The 21926-nt window shown below is 47.8% G+C and overlaps 1 protein-coding gene across 4 annotated transcripts in view; it reads right to left on the reverse strand.

The window, feature by feature from the left end:
- Positions 1–21926, reverse strand: part of ADAMTS17 (ADAM metallopeptidase with thrombospondin type 1 motif 17) — a 346524-nt gene that overhangs the window by 271471 nt on the left and 53127 nt on the right. For all 4 annotated transcript variants that reach the window (XM_058736751.1, XM_058736749.1, XM_058736750.1 and 1 more), the window contains exons 4-5: positions 10510–10682; positions 31–114 (exon numbers count right to left, since the gene is read on the reverse strand). In XM_058736751.1, the coding sequence (XP_058592734.1) occupies positions 31–114; positions 10510–10682 (257 nt within the window). The remainder of the gene's footprint in view (positions 1–30; positions 115–10509; positions 10683–21926) is intronic.

Raw genomic sequence — 21926 nt, forward strand, 5'->3', positions numbered from 1 at the left:
ACACTCTAAAGGGCACCCCTGGGGACTTACAGGCCGTTGTCGTAGCAGGACAAGCTTGGTAACTTGGATGTTCACTTTACTTCCAAGGCTCTGGTGCTGAAACATATTGTACACCTGTCAAGAGAGAAAAAATAAATGTGGTGTAAATATAAAAATTAACAAAAATACAGCAGTATCCTGGATGGGATCCTGGGACAGAGAAAAGATGTTAGATAAAAACTAATGGCGTCTGAATAAACTATGGACTTCAGTTAATCACAATCAGTCAGAATGCCAAAAAACCACAAATAATCCAAGGGGCACATGATGCGAACAGACATTTCTTCAAAGAAGACATATGGATGGCCAACAGACACATGAAAAGATGCTCAATCAGGGGAAATCAAAACCACAATGACATATGACTTTACACCTGTCAGAATGATGAGTATCAAAAAGACAAGAAATAACAAGTGTTGATGATGATGTGGAGGTAAAGGCACACTGTTGATTGGAAATCAGTTGTTAAAAAGATATAGGACAGCAGATTCTGAAAAGAGGAATGGATATTAGATGATTCTGATAGAAAACTCAAAACTCCCATTCTTGGCTTTTATGCAGGAGGTTGAAAGGGACCTTCATGTAGGGGAGGGGGGAGGTCAATGCCTGTAGCCATCTGCCATGTGCCAGCCTGTGTCATCTCTAACCCTCATCACAACCCATCAAGTTTTTTCTCTTTGACATTATCTCCACCACCCTCAGCTCACCAAGATAACACCACCTGCTCAATACCCCCAGTCAGTCAACAATGACCCCAATTCATATCCAGGCTTGTCCAGCCAATAAGACCATATTCCTTCTTTATTCCCTAAAGTCCTCATTCCAACCATGGCACGTCATGGAGATAGAGGCACAGCAATAAAAGAGGATTTGTCCCTCAGTTTTGCACCTCTTGTTGGTAGAACCTAATTATAAGGACCTCAATATCAAAAAAAAAAATCAAAGGAAAGCGTTTCAAGGGGAAGAGAGATAAGAAATCTCAAACAAGGCAGAGGAATCCAAGTTGACCTGGATGGGAAAAGCCCACTGAATGTGAGGATCCGTGGGTCCCTTTCCTGTAACATGGACAAAGAAGGAGGTAGGGGGTGCCCCAGGGGTAGATCATGTAGGTTTAAGATATAGAGAGAACAGGGAGGAGAGCCTTTTGAAAAAGTGCACTTTGCCCACTGCCCACCCCCTTCTCTGGCAACCAGCCATCGCTTCCTCTGTATCTAGGAGCTCAGTCTTCTTAGATCCCACATATAAGTGAGATCATACAGTTTTTCTTTTTCTCTTATTTCACATGGTTTTGAATATTCTACTTTGTTTTCTTTCTGACAGACACAATCTAGGAGGCAGAATTTTGCAGCAGGGACATTAGAACTTTCTCCAGCTGGTACTGTGTTCCTTGGTACATCGGTGGCAACATAAAGCAAGCACCAGAGCAGACAGGGCAGTCACCGTTAATTCAGGCCACATGAAGCTGGACACAGCGTCTGGCATACAAACATCAGAAGCCAGGCACGCACGATGTTTGAGCATCTGTGTGACAAAGGAATTAGCTGTCTCATTGCTTAGATCTTACTCTTTGAAAACTATTATTAAAGCAAAATAAAATCTTTGTGTAATTTAATATTCTTTCCCACAAGGAAAAACAGAACACGTTTAGTTGTTCTGTTCTTAATCCCCACCTCCCATTTTTTCCCCTCAAGAACAAAATAGTTTTTTTTCTTTTTCTTTTTCTTTTTTTTTTTTTTCACACTGGACCATCTGTAGGCCAATTCTGAAGTCATGTCTTAATTACCTATCCCCAAACCTGGGTGAAGAAGGGGAAAACACATAACTTTTTCCTTGTTTTGATATTTTGAGAACCACCCAATGGCTGCAATTCAAATTTTTCCAGAAATATTCAGCAGTAGGATTGGGCCCAAACTGGAAAACCTCAATTCAAAACATGAAAAAAAAAAAAAATAGGAAGAATGAAACCCTGAAGTTCTGAGGGAGAAAATGCAAGTTGCACAGGGCTTCAAGGTGCAATCTACTCATCACCTAAAATGTCAACCCCAGCCAAAGATGTTAAAAGATATTGTTTAAAGAAGGTTTAAAGGAATGACACAGTAAAGCACTTCTCAACAGTACTGAGACACAGCACATAAAGGAGGCATAAAGAATCTGCATGAAATAGTGCAAATTTCAGGACAGCAAAACCATAGGAACAATCTGCCTCTCCAGAACATTCCATCTCCTCCTTGCTGGGCTGATGACAGTTCTGTGCATCCTGTACAACCATGAGCCCCAAAGTCTCAGTCGCTTCCCATGGGGTAAAAAGGATGTGAGACAGAGGGGAAGAAAAACCTTCATACTTCAGGGTCTGGGAGGAAGGGGTAAGAGATGGGAACTGCTTCATGCACAGAGTTTCAATTTTGCAAGATGACAAAGTTCTAGAGATTTGGTTGCACAGTGTGAATATACTTAACAATACTGAACTGTATACTTAAAAATGGCTAAGGTGGGGGGCACCTGGGTGGCTCAGTCAGCTGAGCATCCCATTTCAGGCTCAGGTCATGATCTCCTGGTTCATGGGCTGGAGCCTCACATCCCTCTCTGTGCTGACAGCTCAGAGCCTGAAGCCTGCTTCCGATTCTGTGTCTCCCACTCTCTGTACCTCCCCCAGTCTCTCTCTCTCTCTCTTTCAACTAAACTTTAAAAAAAATTTTTTTAAGTGGCTAAGGTGGTAAATTTAGTATGTATTTTACCACAATTGGAATTTAATTAATTTTTTTGGAAGAAGCTTCATGCCCTAGCGACATTCTCTAGCAAGACCGAAGGCAGGCATTTCCCCTTGACGTGTGCCTAGGGTACTCACATCCAGGAAAGCAGATCTGGGAGCCTGACCACAGCTAGAGCACCTCGTCACCTGGTGGGCACCATACCATGTTCCCACAGAGCTCAGCGGAGCACAGGATCTCCGGGGAGACCCAGAGCCAAGCCAGGAGAGCCAGACGAAAATCTAATGGCAGCCACAAACACAAAGCAGCAGGCCCCAAAGACATGTAACGAAGTCTCCTCGTCTTTTTTTCCCCATGGAAATTCAAGCTCAGGAGAAGTCCTGGAGGCGGCAGCCATACGATGTTTAGGGAGACACCTGGTTGGGCAAAGGAACAGCACCGCCAATCGTCTGGAAATTCTGTCTCCGGCGTCCAGCTCTGGCTGCGTCCTGGCAAGTGTTCAGAGCCCTGACTGAATTTGTCACATTTCCTTGGCAGCCTGGGGGCCAAGCCGGGTAGACCCTGCCAGCACCACGATGCAGCTCTCCTGCCTGGGCGACTTGGGGACACAGGCAGGGAGGGGCAGACAGGGCCAGAGAAGAAGCAGGTGATGGGAACACACGGAGAGGAGCTGTTCAAGGGCCAATGCAGGGGTTTCATAAGAGCACCACCTACCTGTGCTACCTGGAGCCTCCCCAAGGACAGACAGGGACCGCGGATGACACCCTCCAATCACATTGGGTGCCCATTCAGACCCCCATGTAGTAAAGAACTCTTTCTCTAGCACAGTGCCTCTGAGTGGGGTCCCTGAAGCAGTAGCACCTGGGCATTTGTTGGAAATGCATTCTGAAGCCCACCCCAGAGCCACTGAGCCAGAGACCCTGGGGGTGGGCCCGGCCACCCGCAGTTTACAATCCCCCCAGGATCCTTCCAGTCAATCCTTCCCAGGGATGACTGCTGGCGTGTGAGGACTGGGGAGTGCTCTAACACTGTGACAGTTTCTCTGGGCACCAGAAAGAGGCTTCCTGTCTGTTTCACATGGTAATGGGGTGAAATTGATGTCATTTTTCCTCCAAACAGAGCTTGCCTGGAACACCGCAGGTTTTCATCTCACTCCATGGTTGTTAAGGAAGCTAAAAACAACCAAAGCTCCGTCGAGGGGCCCCATTTTCCAATCTGGCTGCCCAAACCCAGGGTTTCTGCTGTCAGCGCCACCTGCTTCCACCGGCAATTTGTTCTTGAAAATATTCCTGCTCCTGTGTCATTACCATCCCCAACCGCGGGAAACCCGAGATACATACATAAGTAGGCACTTCAGCACATTTGAAAAACTGACAAAAGCCAGGTCCAGAGGACCACTCTGCAGCCTGCTGCTGGCGGAAAGACCCAGCCTGGCAGAGGCATCTCCCTCCGCGTACACCCGTGCACATGAGCGGTTTGCTGGGGACACAGAGCCTGGGGCAGGACTCCAGTTCCTGGGATAAGAGTCAGGCCGAGGGTTTTTTTTTTTTTTTTTCTTAATGTTTGTTTATTTTGAGAGAGCAGGAATGAGCGGGGGGTGGGGGGATAGAGAGAGGGAGAGAGAGAATCCCAGGCAGGCTCTGCACTGTCAGCACACGGAGCCCAATGCAGGGCTCGATCTCACAAACCGCGAGACCATGACCTGAGCAGAAATCAAGAGTCAGAGGCTTAAGCGACTGAGCCACCCAGGCACCCCCAGAGGGGTTTTTAAAAAACACAAATCAGCACATGCCACTCTTCTGCTTAAACCCCTACAAGTAGCTTCCAGTCGTGCCTGCAGCGAAGTCCACTCTCCATGCCCTGGTGTACCAGACTGTGAGGTCGGCCAGCTGCCACGGCCTCTCACTGTGTCCCCTCCCCCATCACCCACCAGAAACCTCCTCTTTCTGTGCCTCCCAAATGCCAGACTGACTTCCACTGGCTGGCTCCTCAGTGCCTCCTCCCTTCTAGGGGGAACATCACTCACTTCTCACAGAGGTGTCCTGACCGCCTCACTCGCTTGCTATCGCCTGGATCTTCATATCGCAGTTTATAAAATTCGCACACGAATTTTACCGATTGTCATGTTGAGCGCTGTCTGTTGGTCCCTCCAACAGGGACCTGCATGAGGTCCATAGGAGTGGGACCTGTCATGGTCCCTATTCTAGCCCCAGACCCTAGAAGAGTGACTAGCACACATGAAGTAGCCAGTAAACAGAGCTGAATTAGTGAGTGAACTTTCTAAATTGCAGTCAATACATATGACATAAAAGTTACCATCTTAACCACTATTAAATAGTGTTCAGTAGTATTAAATGCATTCACTTTATTGTGCTATGATCACCACCATGCATCCAAGAACTCATTCATCTTGCAAAACTAAACCCTTGTCCCCATTAAACACAAACTCTCCATGCCCCCTCCCCCAGCCCCTGGCAGCCCCCGGCAGCCCCCATTCGACTTTCTATCTCTATGAATTTGAACTACTCCGAGGACCTCATATAAGTGGAAGCATATAGTATTTGGGTATTTGTGACTGGCTTATTTCACTTAATAGAATATCTTCAAGATTCATCCACGTTGTAGCCTGTGTCTGAGTTTCTTTCCTTTTTAAGGCTAATATTCCATAGCACATATAAACCACACTTTATCCATTTATCCATCCATGGATACTTGGGCTACTTCCTCCTTTTGGCTGCTCTGAACAATTCTGCTGTGAACATGGACATACAAATATCTGCCTATGGCCCTAATTTCCCTTCTTTTGGGTATATACTCAGAAGCAGAACTGCTAGATGACATGATAATTCTATTTTTACCTTTTTTTTTTTTTTCTGGAAGAACCACTGGTCTTTTTCCCATAAGCACTGCCTCAATCTACCGTGACACCAACACGAAGGTTCCATTTCTCCACATCCACTCGGCTTGCTATTATGTAGATTTTGAAATAATAGCATCTCGATCAAAACGATAGAAAGGCAGCGAGAGATACAGGCTTCCAGTTATGGGAATGAACAAGTCACGGGAATGAAAGGTACACCATAGGGAATATAGCCATTGGTATTGCAATAGTGTTGCGTGGTCACAGATGGTAACTACACCAGTGGTGAGCACAGCATAACTCACCCAGTTGTCAAATCACCATGTTGTACACCTGGAACTAATGTCACATTGTGTGTCGACTCTACTCGAAATAAACGGATAAATAAATAAAAATATCCTAAAGGTAATGAAGTGGTATCTCATTGTGGTTTTGATGTGCATTTCCCTAATGATCAGCGACACTGAACATCTTTTCTGGCTCTTATAGGCCACTTCCAGATCTTCTGTGGAGAGATGTCCATTCAAGTCCTTTGGCTGATTTTTCAATCAGGTTGTTTATTTTGTTGTTGACTTTCAGAAGTTCTCTATATTCTGGATATTGTCAAATATTTATTTGCAAGTATTTTCTCTCATTCTAGGAGTTGCCTTTTTACTCTGTGGATAGTGTCCTTTGATGCACAAAAGTTTTTAAATTTGGTGAAGTCGGCTCTACCTATTTCTTCGTTTGTTGCCTGTGTCTTTGGTGTCATGGCCAAGAAGTCATTGGCAAATCCAAGGTCATGATGTTTTTCCCTACGCTTTCTTCTAAGGGTTTTATAGTTTAGCTCTTATATGTTCAGGTCTTTAATCCATTGCAAGTTCATTTTTTGTATATTATATTAGGTAAAGATCCACACATGCCTGTCACCTTGAACAGGTGCCCCTATACTTGATAGCCTTTTTTTGTCCCTCATCTCCTGCATTGACTTTTTTGTGTTTAGTTGATTTTTTTTAACAGTGAAATTGTTTTAATTCATGTCTCATTTTCTCTTCTTATATTCTGTATATTCTGTAGCTATTTTCTTTGTGTTTACTGTAGGGATTATGCTTAACATCCTAAAGTTACAATACTCTAAATTGATTTTATACCAGCTTAAATTCAGTAGCATAACAAATCTCCACAGCAAAATGGTTTTTAAAAAGCAAATAAATATTAAATTATAACTCAAGATAAGGACCAAGTACAAAAGCAGCCAGCTATGATAAAGAAAACAAGTTGGCCTTGGACACTTAAACTGTCCAACCAACTCTTGATTTTAGCTCAAGTCATGATCTTGAGGTTCGTGGGATCAAGCCCTGCATCAGGCTCTGCCCTGAGAGCATGGAGCTTGCCTGGGATTCTCTCTCTCTCCCTCTCTCTGACCCACTCACACACTCTGTCGAAAGGAAAGGAAAGGAAAGGAAAGGAAAGGAAAGGAAAGGAAAGGAAAGGAAAGGAAAGGAAAGGAAAGGAAAGGAAAGGAAAAAGAAAGGAAGGAAGAAAGGAAGAAAGAAAGGAAAGAAAGAAAGAAAGAAAGAAAGAAAGAAAGCAAGAAAGCTTAAAAAAAAAAAAGAAAGAAAACAGGTTGGCCTTTTCAGAGGGATCTATAAGAAGAGCCCCTCTGAGGGGATATTTACCCAGAGGCTTTAAAGATAGAGAAGCTAGCTTGATAAGGAGTGGGGAGAAGAGCATTCCTGACAAAGAGAGCCCAAAGAGGGTGAGGGAAGAGCCTGGGGCAACTGAGAAACAGTGGCCCACATGACAGTTTGGTGTTGAGGTGGAGAAGTGAATAAAGTCCAGGAGAATCAGGCAGGTCTCCACTGTACAGCCTGGGAGGGCCATGCAAAACAGGGGCATTCTGCATCAACTGCACGGGAAGCCACAGAAGGGCTTAGGGCTGCTTAGTGACAAAGTCCTAACTCTCTTGGATGAACCTCTTGCTGGCCATTCTGGGACAAGGATTCAAGAGAGAAGAAAATGAAAGTGAGGAGCCCAGCAAGGTGGCTCCTGCAGTCGTCAAGGCTAAAGGTAATGATGGGCAGACCAGGGAGGAGAGGGAGAGAAACAACAGGCCCCAGACATGCTTGTCACCTTGAACAGGTGAGACAGGGGTCCCTCAGCCCTGGTGTTGCGTGCTCGCCCCACTACATACTCACTCACTGGCCGTGCACCCTGACTGTGTCACTCCCCCCGCAAGGCTCCACTTCCTTCTCTGTAAGATGGGCAAACAATGAAATCCACCAGGTCAGATGATGAGGAGAAAAAACCCAGCCACTCATCATGGACATCCACTCCTTTCCCTCCTCTCAAACACGTGCCATCAGGCCACTGACGGACACCGATCTAATTCACACGTCACAACCATGAGACGCTATGAAAACTGGGAGCCGACACGTAACACCATATTCCCCCAGCTTTGAACGTGTTTTCATACACCAAGTCCCCACAAGTGCCCAGAAGCCTGCCTAGATTTAGCCTCAAGGGTCAGAGTGGCAAGCGTGGACTGGCAGGTCTCTATCCAGAGACCCAAGTGAGACCCAATGATGCTACTTCCCTCAGCCTGGAGAGAAACGTGTTGCAAGGAAGGTGGCAGCCACTCCAGCAGACTCCCCCGAATCCACAGAAGCTAGGCACACAGAGCCATTTCCATCCTGCAGCCCCACAGTAAACACTCTGGCGGGAGAGAGATGGGCTGGTTGGCCTCACCTTCCCGCTCACGGCACCTGAAGGCTTGGCTAATGACAGGGTTCCTCATCCTGACCACAATCCTTTCCCATCCTCCTGGCTTAAAGATCATCTTACTTCCTAACAGAAATCCCTTGGCTACAACAGCCACAGGAAGAACAGAATTCTTTGGAATTCTTTCAAAACTAGGGTTTTGAGGGACTGAAGGATGGTAGTGGTGGAGGGGGGATCTCGTTCCAAACAAGGGGCAGAGTCTGAATGCAACCCGCCGTTAAACTTGCTGAAGAGCTAACCACCGCTAGAGCGACAGAAACCAGTGTTCGGTGCTGAGAGTCTGTGTGACTGGGTCAAGAGACTCCACCTTCATTTGCTCTCTGGTCTCGCCACCCCAGCCAAGATCCCCCACGGGAGGTGACTGGAGGGCTCAGTATTAGCATACACATGCCATATGCCTCTCACCACAGCGGCACTGCTCTTATTAGGCAGGCCTCATCAGAAAACATCTAAATCCCAATTTAATGTGGCTGGCCCCAGATTTGCCCTCAGCGATGGGATCTGGAGCCTCCAACGTCTTAGTACAAGCAGTGGAAGAGAAGCCAAGGCCGTGGAATTAAAGCCAAGCAAGAGGACCACTCAGTCTCTGTCCTTCAGCCTTACAGCTTTGGGGGGCAGAGGGGGGTGGGGGGCAACACTGCCACGTACCTCCCCCTCCCTGCCTGTGATAAAAAAACAGCTGCCGCTGTGCTGACGATAAAATTATGAAAGCAAATATCAAAGTAGAAGCTTTGCCTCATTACTACTTTAGTTGCCATAATGAGTGTTTACTCTTGGCACTCGTACTCTGGACAATTAAAAACAATAAACGAGATGAAATTAACTACAGATGAAAGGGTCTGGTGTGGAGCCAGCCCCACCAGCCGTCCTCCCGGGTTTCCTCAGGGCAGGACAAAGCACAGCAGCCCATCATTAAGCAGCCACCAGGAGGACTTGGGTTTGTGCAAATGAAGAACTCAGGCATATTTCTCAGAAACCCAGGCCAGCACCTCCCTCCTCCCTGCCTGACCCCCGCCTCCACCCTCACTCCTGCCCCCTAGCTCCCTCTCCCCGACACGTTCTCCAACTCCAATGCCCCCCTCCCCCAGGCGGGGCACAGCTGCTGGGGCCGTTCCTCCCTTCCCCCTTCAGCGGCCCCACTGCTCAGGATGTCTACCAGCTCTCCTCAACTGTTCCCCTAAGGCTCCCCTATTCCCTGTTGCAGCCACATCATACCACACACCACCCACCCCCCCGCCCACAAATGCAGCCCCTGCCGCACCTGCTGCGAGACCTGTCACCCCTACCCTGATCTTGCAAACCCTCACTCTCGCTCAGCTCAAAGGTCAGCTCTTTCCCAAAGTGCCCATCATTCAGGATGATCGCTCAGCAGCCCTCCACCTGGGCCCCAGTGGCCCCTTGCAGATAATTCTACTGTAAGATGGTGTTTTATCTGTCTGCCGATACCACCACCTCCCAAGGGAAGGACCAGGTCTGTTGTGCACCTGTATCTCCAACACCTAACGTAGTGCCAGTGGTCTTCAGAGATGCTTGTTAGGAGAGCGGATGGATAGGTAGAATTGGGATGCATGCAAAAGTCTTTCTGTGTCTCCACTGTGAGGAGTGCAGCCCCTCCCCTGCCCAGCCATCATGTGAAGATTTCCCTCTATCCTCATTGAGTCAGATGTAGACACAGGCTTCCGAGCTCCTTCCCTGGTACACTCAAACAGATAACCTCCCCCCCCCCGCCCCCCCGCTTTCCCCCAGCCCTCACAGCACACGGCAAGAACCGATTCACATTAAAATTTGATCCTGATTCTTTCTACTAGACCACTGACTCCTTAAAATGGGCACTGACTCACTCAACTTCAAATCCAGGGGGTCTAGCACTCAACAAAGGTTTTGGCAAACCTCTGATAAGAGTGGCAGGCAGGGCACAACCACGGGGCAGACCCAGGTGCCGAAACAACGCACGAGGGCAGGGGCGATGGGTGGGCCCTCTCCCTTGGGAAGCCCTTCAGTTCCCTGCTCAGGGTCACAGGGCTGTGTGTGTCTCCAGCCCTCAGCCCAGCTTCTTCCTTAGCTGGGGAAAAGACAATGACAGAGCATTCATCCAGGAGGAAACAGAGCCCCCCTGGGTCAGAACACCGACTGGAGACTCACCATGTTCATGACCGTGAGGATGAACCTCTGGGCGGCCTCTGCCCCATGGTACTGCACCATGTCGGCATCGGCCACCACCAGGGTCTCCACCGTGTGCTCGCTGGTGAGCTGGATGGCGTTCCTCCGCTCCCGCCAGTCCTGGGACGGCCTGCCCCTCCTTGGCTTCTTCTTTTCTAGAAGACAACGGAGACATTCATGCAGTCCTTGGCACTTTGATTTCCAAAGCCATAAGGGAAGCCAGCCTTCTGTTGAGCCTCCCACAGAGAATGGTCAGTCTCCAGTGGCCAGGAGATGGACCTCCACCGTCATGGGGTGGGGGGTGGGGGACCTGAGCTCACTTGCTACAGGTGGAGCCGATGGGCAGAAGACGGCTCACACCTGTCCACATCACAGCCGAGGAGGCAAAAGGGACTGAAAATCAGGGAAGAGAAAATCTGTCCCATCAGAGGAAGGCAGACAGCAGGACACAGCTGGCGGAGGAAAAGGCAGCCTAGGCCCAGTGGGGAGAGATCAGAAAGCACCTCAGGTTAACGGCATAGAAAGGGTTCTACCCACTGGTGATGGCTGGGACCCAGGGAGGTGGCATTCTGGCCACCGTTCTGAGAGTCGTGAGTAAAGAGCCATAAACATTAGCAATCACAAAGCATTATTTCAAAGGAAAACAAAATATAATCAGAAAAAAATATTGCATGCCACACACATCCCAGCCAAAATGCAAGTAAGTGTGTCCTTTCCTCAGCACAGGGAAAGGTTATTAATCTTCTGTTGACTCTCGGATTTTTTTTTAGATTATTTATTTTTGAGAGAGAGAGAGAGAGAGAGAGAGAGAGAGAGAGTGTGTGTGTGTGTGTGTGTGTGTGTGTCTATGTGTGCACAGAAGAGGGCAGAGAGAGAGGGAGAGAGAATCCCCAGCAGGCTCTGTGCTGTCTTGACATGGGGCTAGATCTCATGAACCGTGAGATCATGACCTGAGATGAAATCAAGAGTTGGACGCTTCACTGACTGAGCCACCCAGGCAACCCCTCTTCTGACTCTTTAAACTGATGCCCTGTAAGATCTCACTTTGATAAGCAGGTGTTGTTATTAATTAGAGCCCATATCACAGTGCCTAGGCATTCAAGCTGCCATGCGAGGGCAACCTAGACTTTGTTGGTGAAAACCCCTCTGACCGACACCAAAGTGTGGTATGAATAGTGTGTACTTTCAGGATCCAAATGTAAATAGAAAGGCAGTGCTTAAATTTGTTAGCTATCATTCCCATTTTCAGCACTAAACCATACAGAAGTCAGCCCTGCTACAACTTTCATGCAGCAAACCCAGCCCCATATGCACAAACTGGCTTCATCAAGTGACCTGATCATTCCAGGACCCCAAATACACACTACGAAATAGCCCGAGATATGGGTCATAATGAACAAACAAGAATACTCTGTATGATATAATTTACAATCGTGAAAACTGAAAAGCAATCTAAACATCCAACCACAGAGAGAGCCAGCAATGGGAACACAATATGTAGCTGTGAAAGGCATGTTTGTGAAGGTGATTTAGTGATGTAGAGAAAAGCAAGAATAAATCTGCATATACAGTTCGGTCCCAATTCTGCAAAGATTCAGCACACAAGTATCTTCAGGTGAAGGAGGAGGAGGAAATAAATTTAAAAATAAAAAATAGATAAACAGATGGACAGATAGACAACCAACCAACCTGGGTAGAACATAACTAAAACGTGAATGATAGGGAACATATGATCTTCGTTTTTCTTTTCCATTTGTAGTTTTCAAATGTATATAATAAACTAGAATTACTCTATTCACTTAAAATAATATATGTTGAGTTTGAGAAAAATACAGAGGTCACTTTTAAACTCTCAACAATACAGAAGGCATGGAGGAACAAAGTTAGCCATAGAAATACAAGATGAAAAACATGAACGCCTTGGCCCCACAGGATGGGTCTCTCCTCGCCCAGAGCCAGGCACACCTCCATCGAGACTTCTGGGCCTCAGCAGTGGAACGAGGGAAGGAAGACTCCATTTCAAGTCAACAGGCAAGGTCCCAGATGGCACTGCCTTGCATGCAGTCAGAAGGAAAGAGGCCGCTTGTTAAAAATCTCTTTGTAAAATCTATACCCACATATCTATAAAATCAATACCCATATACCTATCTTCACCAACCAGATCATCTCTGAACGCAAGGAAGACGGACCACACATGATCTCCAAATTCTGGGCTCAGGGTGCTTGTTTGCTGGGTGCTCACGGCCTGGATCAGACCGATCTGTCCAACTTGGAAATTTGCAACAAACCCCCTTGCTCCCATTTCAACACTGTGGAAGTGACGGGCTACCAAGCAAGAGCTCTGTTGTCACGAGCACACCCACGTGCTCCCAGGCAACCGGCCAGGAGCCACATGGTGCTCTGTCTCATGGTGCTAACTCCCCTCTTGATAACTCCCCTCTTGGAGTCACCAACTCCTGTTCTCACCTGCAGATTCCTCCCCAAGTGGGCTGCTCAGTACTTCTCTTTGCAAAGTGTCCTATATTTTCAGGTTCTCACGTGAGAAGAGCTACAGTTTCAGCTTGGCCCTGAGGACACATTGGCAATATCTCTCTGGAAGATGGCGAGCTCAAACACGTAAGAGCTGAACAGTCTCGAAGAAGAGTAGCCCATCACTCCCAGACCAGAACGGCAGGGTTGCTCCCAGACATTCAACAGATCAAACTGCTGCACTGAAGCATCAGTCTTTCTAGCACAAAGTAGGACTCCTAAGACCTGCCCCTCCCTCCCTGATGGGCCACAGAGAGCTAATAAATAGGCTGTCACAACGGGCACGATGCTGGGGGTTGGCATATGCCCAGAATACTAAGTAACAGGTACAACACAATGGTCAGGTGCTCTGTGGTTGTTAAAGGATTTTCACTGAGACGGTCTCATTTCTTCCATTCATTGCCCACCCCACCCCCCAGCCCCTGGCATAGGACTTGGTGTGAAATAAATATTCATTGAATGAATGCACACGTGAGTAAATGAATGAATGAATGCATGGATGAATGAATGAGTGAGTGGAATCCCTGTTTCCCACATAACAAAGCTGAAGCCAAGTACTGGGCAGTGGTGAATTCGGCCCTAGAACCCAAAGCTTCCCCCCTCGGCTCTGACTCTCTCCAGCTGCCCTATGTGTGCCAACATGGTCCTCATTGCCATCTGAACTTAAAACATAACAGTAGGAGGGTCGAAGAAAGCTTAGCAGGAAAGGATTCTGTGTTGAGCATGATGAAACGGACTTTGCTGCTGCATGCTGCACACACAGCGTGCACGGCGACTCTGAGCAGCCTTCAGTGATAGTGCTCCTTCCCCTTGGATGGTCTCTAGCTTGTTCCAGGCCCTGCAGCAGCTATAGCATAATTATCCCTCCGGGCTGCCTGCACTCCCCTCACCGAGCGTTGCTAATTTGGTCTGTCAGGCCAGAACCATGCCAGGCTGGCTGGGGACTCAGAGACACACCCCAGTGCTCTGTCCTGTCCCCGCATTCAAGGGCAGAGGCCTGACGCCTTGATCCAAACCCCTGCAGCTAGATAGGTTGCAGGAATTCAGAATTTTTCAGATTTTGCAAGGCCATGCGGTGCATGTGCCACATACTGAATAGTTTCCCTGAGGTCTAGGGCAGCGAGCGGTTATCAAAGGCACTATTAATTCTGCAGAGAAATGAGAAAAAGGGGGTCAGGAGAGATGCTCCATAGGCTCCTATCAGGGCAGGGCAGGCCTTCCACAAAATGAGTGTCGAAAATCCTGGATTTGGGAGTTGCAGATAAGAGACCAAGGACCTGTATTCCCTCTCCATGCCCATGTCCTTCCTGGGGGGTAGTGGCGGAGGGGAACAGCAGGGTAAACGGAAGCTTGCCTCCTCCCTTCTCCTCCCTCTCGTCAGCCACTCTACCAGTAGCTCCGCGATGGTTATTCCTTCCCTATAGCGAGAACAGAACCGTAATACATTTTTACCTTTAATGCCACAAACTGCATACATATACCCTAACAGACACGCTTCATCAACACCAATATTCACGAGTTGTAAGCATCATGAAAAGGAAGAAGAACAATACCAATTTCAGAATAACAAGGGTGCTGGATCCAGATCTCATGGGAGAGGTCAAAGTTCAAGCTGGGCAGGTGTGCAGCCATCTGCGGGGCCTTCCATGCTGGACTTGGTAATACGCCATCTCCAGCCACTGTGGGAACGGCCCTCACCCCTCTGATGAGGACAGACCACAGCCTGTGGGGCCCCTGGCCCTCTCTGGCTGCTACAGATACCAGCGATCATTCTAAGTTCACCCTGTGGTCTTGTTTGCCAGCACACTACTGGAGCTGGTGCTGACTGGGTAGATTTTCAATCTCTGGCTTCATATTATTTTTCTTACATTTATTTTCCCTTTGCCCCAATTATCCATTAAAAAAGAAAATTCTATGTACTTATGGAAGATACTCCAAGTCTTTTTTGTTTTAATTTTTTTTAATGTTTATTTATTTTTGAGAGAGAGAGAGAGAGAGAGAGAGAGAGCGAGCCTGAGTGGGGGAGGGGCAGAGAGAGAGGGAGACAGAATCCGAAGGAGGCTCCAGGCTCTGAGCTGTCAGCAGAGAGTCCGGATGTGGAGCTTGAACCCACAAACCATGAGCCGAAGTCAGATGCTTAACCGACTGAGCCACCCAGGCACCACCCCCACCCCTAGACCAAGTCTTTTCTAGAACAAGAGGAGGAAGAGAAAAAGACAAGACAAAGGGCATTCTATGTCTGGGACTTTTAGAATATTCACATCACTATTTATCATAAGAATTTGGGGTTACTGAAAATGTTGAGCAAATACATAAATTGTCATTTTAGTTATGAGTTTTGCTCTTGGCAAGCTAAAAAAAAATCTCAGTTGTAAATTAACAAACTCCACATGAATTAAATATTTCTTTAGTTTAAAAATAGAGTATTTAGGTATTTCCCAAGGAAAAACAACACATGGATCACAAAATATTCTGTGTGAGAGTTTAACAGCCAGAAGCCATCCCTGAATTGCTCTGTGATTCTACCAATTTCATTTCCAGGGAAGACCTCAGGTCACCTTTGTGCCAAGGGAGAGGCAAACCAGCTTGTGCCAGCAGGAGAAGCAAGTTAGAGAGAAAACAGACATGGCAGAGGAAATGGGGGCAGGTGCCCAAGGCCACTGGGCCCTTCGAGACCAAGGACAGACAGCGCTTCAGGCCGAGAAGTCTGAGACTGGTGTCAGTGCTAGGAATTGGTCCAACATGCTTACAGAGTTACAGGAAAGATTCAGACTTAACCTTGTTGTCATGCAAGCCAGAAACGTCAACTTTTCCCACACATAGCACTCAATGTCCAGATACAAGAATGTCTGCACCTGGGCACACGGGCACAGCAGAAGACTCCAGAAACAGACATTCACCTAGCTGCGCTGACCACGGGTTTTCTCCAGCTCTCTTGAGCACAGGGTAAAGGCAATCCCATCAGAAGCCCTGGGTGCCATTGTGACATGTTGCAAAGTATTTACCTGTGGTTAGAGGAAGGCTACCCACCCCTCATTCTCATCTTGAGACACAGATGATGGGTGATTTGCACCCAAACCGCTGAGACCTTTCTAAGCCCTGGGGCAAAGAATCCCTTCCAGTGCTGGCAGGGGGATCCACACTGGCAGGACAGGGGCAGTGTAGGCCCCACTGCCCAGAGTGAGCACAGAGGGCAGGGAGGTCTGTGCCCTGAGGGCCACAGAGTTGATGACAAGAATTCAAAGGAGGACTGTGGTCTGGGGCAGACCAGAGGGCACGCTCAGCTTAACCAAGAGCCAGTGGGTGGGATGCTGGGCAAGTTGCAGACTCTCTCCAAGCCTGATGTGACCATCTTTCCAATCAGAGCAACCACACCCACAGCCCCGGTGTGCAGTGATTAAGTGAAATGTGTATCAAACGCTTACTACCTTCCCTGGAATGTTATGAGTCCTCAATAAATGGCACCTGTATTATGATGAGGAGCATGTTGATGGTGGCAGTGGGCAGTTGCCTTGTGGTTAAAGATGTGGTTTTAAAGACAAAACACATGAATTCCAATCCTGGCTCCCCGATTGTTTTGTCTGACCTAGGATAAATCTCTCACCCTCTTTTAGTCTCTGATGACTCATCAATGAAGCAGGGAGAATCACAGCTCCTTCCCCAAGGGGCTGCTGTGGGGCTGAAAGGAGATCCCAGATGTAAGCCCTTAGCAGAGCGCCTGGCTCATAGTAAGTGCTCAGTAAAGCTTAGCTTGACTGCTGTTGTTCAAGGAGACAGAGGAGCCTGCGGAGGCTGCAGCTAGGGTATCCCCCCAGGCGGGTCGCCTGAGTCTTCCTCTCAAAGCTGGTGAGGAGGAAATGAGGGAGCCACGGGAAGTTCAGTAGAGGGAGCACACAGTCCATGCTGCAGTTAGGAGGAGGAGGGGGCAGGCCCGGGCTCACCATCGCAGGAACACAACTGTCCACAGAGAAACCTTCTGAGACAGTAAGACAGTCCTCCCAAGCCACAATTTGGGTGTGAGGATTTTGATTTTTAAGATAAGGTTCCCCCCAGGGAATCACTTTGGTGAGAACCTTCTTGTTTTCACACCTGGTTCCTATGGGAACAAACAGCCCTAGGCTATCCGAGGGCACCCTTCAGAGAATCGCTCCTAGAGAGCAATTATTCCATCTGAAGGTTTTCTGGAGGAAATGCACCAGCCAAGTGTGAGCACTGGGGACAGATAAGATCACACTTGCCTTGCCAGCATGTAAGGAACACAGTCTCTGTGTTGGGTCTCCGTGTGCTCCCCTAGCCTGCAGCTAAGGTCCCGACCACAGCCTCCAGGAGCCAGGCTATCACTCCCCATGAGGAACTGATATGTGTGGGACAGTGGGATGGTGCGTCCACTGCAAGGGGCATTTGGGGTCTTCTGGCGGAGCCAGCACCCCATGAGGTGACATCCCCTGGAGCGGGACAGTGACATACCTGGATATCCCAGCTCGGTGCAAAACACACCCTTGCACAGTCTTTGAGGGCTGACAGGTGAGTTTCCTCCCTCTGAGTGGCATGAAAAATAGGCCAAGGGTGGAATTTATAAAAACGGCCACTCCCTCAACTTCCACTGAAATAGGATCCAGCTCTGGCTGATGGAACACCGTGTGGGGGAAATGAGGACAGAGAGCGAGAGAGACTCTACGCACCCTCACGATTTACCGCTGAGCATAAAAGATTTAAAGTGACGTACCCCCAAAATAGATTGAAATTAAATTAGAGACATTAATAACCAAAAAAAAAATCCAAATATGCTAACAAGGTCACTATGGCAGCTCTGGTGATAAAAATCACTGTGGTGGAGGTGGGGGTGGGGGCGCCTGGGTGGCTCAGTGGGTTGAGCGGCCAACTGTTGGTTTCATCTCAGGTCACAATCTCAGTTTGTGAGTTCGAGCCCCACATCGGGCTCTGAGCTGACAGCACGGAGCCTGCTTGGGATTCTCTCTCTTTCTCTCTGCCCTCCTGCAAACTTGCTCTAAACTACCAAAAAAACAAAACAAAGCAAAACAAAAAAACCATCACTGTGGGATGTTAGCCCAAGGCACGCAGAGCATCAGGCACTGCTACCCACACTGCTGGTTTCCTCTCCTCGCAGCCGGAGTCACAGACAAACAAGCCCAGGCACAAAGATGTTTGTTAAATACCTAGCTCTGGGCCTCGAACCCACTTCATGGGGATTCCAGGGTCAATGGTCCAGTCCGTCCATTCTGCCTCAGAATTTGGTTCTGAGTGTTCTGAAATGAGGGAAAACTTTTTTTTTTTTTTTTTTTTTTTTGTAAAGGTAAACGTGCGTGCTTGTGAGTTTTCTCGCTCTCCTCTGACAGGTGGAAAAATACCACTCCTCAGGGAAAAGCAGTATTGACCTAACACCAACCTCTAAAATAAAGATACAATAAGACTTCACATGGGGTCCTCTTGGTGATGTACAAGGCAGTGTTGTTGTTGTTGTTGTTTTTTAACATTCATTTTTGAGAGAAAGAGCCCAAGCAGGAGTGGGGCAGAGAGAGAGGGAGACACAGAATCTAAAGCAGGCTCCAGGCTCTGAGCTGTCAGCACAGAGCCCACGACCTGAGTCGAAGTCAGACGCTGAACCGACTGAGTCACCCAGGCACCCCACAAGGCAGTGTTTTCAGTAATGTTTTATGGCAAATGTGATCATGAATTCTGTTCACTTCTATTGGCTAGGAACCTTCTGCAACACCAAAGAGCCTAAAATTAAACACGCATCAAAAAGAATTCCAGAAAAATCCTACCCTGTGTCCCAAGTCAGCAGCCTTAGATGGTCTTTCTGTCCAAGGAGGGCCGGGCAGCCAGCATAACATGGGGAGGGCAAGAGTGGGGCAGAATCAGAAAAGGAGGACAGCAAGTGGCCTGGGTTAGAAAGGATGTGTGAGGTCAAAGATGGTGACAGTAGCTTCTGGAATAAGAGAGGTGCTGTTTGGCAGGTAAGACCCACTCATTTGCCTGATGGCACAAGCCCCAAGAGAGGTCTCCCTGGCAACCCATCTAAGGCACCAAGAGTGTGTGGCTCCCCCCACCATGTAGGCTGCCTGGGCTACCATGCAGGACATGTGAACAGATTGTTTTTAATTTTTTATTTTCTGGACTGCCACACCAAAAGCTCATTCAAATCTAGAGAACACACCTAACTGTGGGAATAGCAGAGCCTCCCAGACCAGATCAAGCAGGAGAGTGAGGCTCTGGGGTCCACGAAGAGTGCCTGAGAGCACCCCACCCCGCCGTGGCCTATTGTTGGTGGGAGATCCGGTCAGCCAATCTCAAGGGTCGATGCTTGCGTACTGGGGTCGACTGTGAATTCACGAGCCCAAGCGTCACCCTCTGGACCCGCCACAGTGCCTACGTGGCACTGTCTGGTGCACAGTAGGAATTCCAGAATTATACTTAGCTGAATGAATTTCGTTAAACTCGTTGAACTTCCTAATTAATATCAAGATTAATTTTTAGGGAACTTAACATAAATGTTCCAGAATTATATTCTCAAAAGTGGCTTCCTCCACCTAAGAAGGAGGTGGCCAACCTGGTCCTGAGAGGCCCACAGCTCTGACATCTGATAGAGCTGGTTGGAATCTGCCCATGGACTTGCAGGGTGACCATGGGCCAGTTCCCTCATCAATAAACCAAGGTGATAATTACTCCTCTCTCTTAGGGTGGATGTGGGTAGTAACTAAGAGATGCGTGCTCAGCCTCCAATATGGGATCAGATATAGAATACCACATCCAAGTCATGCCGCTAGTCTGATTTCTGTCTTTAGCATTGCATTACTATTATTGTGGTAGTTAACCACATATTAGGGTCTAAACACTAATTTCTAAGCTTTGTCTGATCCTGGAAACAAACAGGAAACTTGGATGCTCATATGTGCTCTATGGGGTCTAGCTGCTCATATTCTCCATCTACCAGCACCTCTAGTCTAGACACTCATCAATCAGCTTGTTGCCTTTGATATTTCTTCCTGGGTCCAGGGGGCATGAACAAATTTCTTCAAGGCTATCCTCAACCATGCAACAATAAATTAAAATAATACAGAAACAACAGCTTCAAGAAGAGTGAGGGAGTGGCCTGTAACTCCTGCTCAACATCCCAATGTAACCTTCCAACATTCCAGAGGGGGGAATATTTTAATCATCCCAAACGTGATAGAACATAAAACATGACTGTACGTGAAGTTGTCTACTTAAACCATGAAACATTCATAACATTTCACACTGGATAGAAGAATGAAAACCAAATGCTTTTCATTAGAGCTTGGAAAACAGTACAAATCCGTCTCCTTGCGGGGAGACACCTAGTGCTGCCGCGAGCGGGCTTTCTGCACACAGACCCTCACCAATGCCACCACTGCTACAGCACGAGAAACAGTAAGATGTGTTGTTTCAACTGTATATCCAATAGCCCCACTTTCCAAAAATAAGCAACCATGAGGTGTAATGAAAAAAGTTTCAGAGAGGGAGGCAAACCATAAGAGACTCTTAAATACAGAGAACAAACTGAGTGTCGATGGGGGGGAGACAGGGGAGAGGGGAAAATGGGTGACGAGCATTTGTTAGGATGAGCACTGGGTGTTGTATGTAAGCAATGAAATCACGGGAATCTACCCCCAAAACCAAGAGCACACTGTATACACTGTATGTTAGCTAACCTGACAATAAATTATATTTTAAAAAAAGGAAAGAAAAGAAAAGAAAACACCCTCAGGTTGGGAATTGAGAGATCCAGATATTCACCTGGGCCTGACCCTGATGCCCTCAAAGGTGCCACTTAATAGAAAGGTCTCTGTTTTCCATGCATGCGTAATTTGCCTTTTGTCTCTCAGCTCCCCTTCTGCACTGTGCTCTGGGGCTGAAAGCCTGCAAACTACATTTCCCAGACCCCTTTGCCAGTTGACTTTCTGTTCAGCTCACCAACAGGGGGCACTAGAGGGAGACCAGAGGGGGACCAGATGGAGAGAAGAGGCTCCTTGTGTTCTCAGCTCAGGGTGGCACTGTTCAAGCAGTACTACTGGACCATATGGATCCAGCCTCCAGCTCCTGGGACACTCCTAGCCCAGCTCCCCTACCCCCCTCAGAGGTACATCCGTAGTGACACCAGCTTGGCTACACCCTTTGGTGGTCTGATACCCCTTCAGACACTTACCCCAAGCTCTTTGGTCCTAGAAAAGCACCTCTTCCTTTTCTTACCCCAGCCCTCAGGCAACAGCTGTTTCCTGGGTACCCCAGCTCCCCCTTCTGCTCATTCTGACTTGGGCACGGCTATAACCAATTCCATGTGAAATCCCTCTAGTTAGGAACACCTAGCATTGTCTCCATTTTCTTGACTAGACACAAATGCATAGAGCCTACAATGAGAGGGTCAGTCCTTGAACTACCTACTAGATTTCATTCGCACTTCCCCGTTTTGGAACTAAGGATTCATTTTTTCACCATTGGAGTATGAAGGGATTGGATGTGTACTTCCACACCATAGAACACTGCCATGAACAGGAATGCTACCCTATATTCTGAGTCACCATTTCATAAAAACTAATCACTATGGGGCTCCAGGAAGGGAATACAAACATGGATGCATGGCACAGATTTGTCAACCTGTCACTGTCACAACCAAGGACCTGGGAACAGTGCCGCACAGACTCAGAGTCAACGTGGGGAAAAGCAATGGAGGAGGAAATATGAACAACCAGTGAGCCAGCAGTGGGTTTTAAGGCGTAGCTTCAGAAGTCTGCACACACAGACTTACACACACTGTGCTCTGCAATAAAATCAACAGGTTCCCATCACTTTTTTTTTTTTTCAAGCAAAGCAAAGGGTCTGTTTGTAGA

This window comes from Neofelis nebulosa, chromosome 7, assembly GCF_028018385.1.
Source record: "Neofelis nebulosa isolate mNeoNeb1 chromosome 7, mNeoNeb1.pri, whole genome shotgun sequence".
Lineage (NCBI taxonomy): Eukaryota > Metazoa > Chordata > Mammalia > Carnivora > Felidae > Neofelis > Neofelis nebulosa.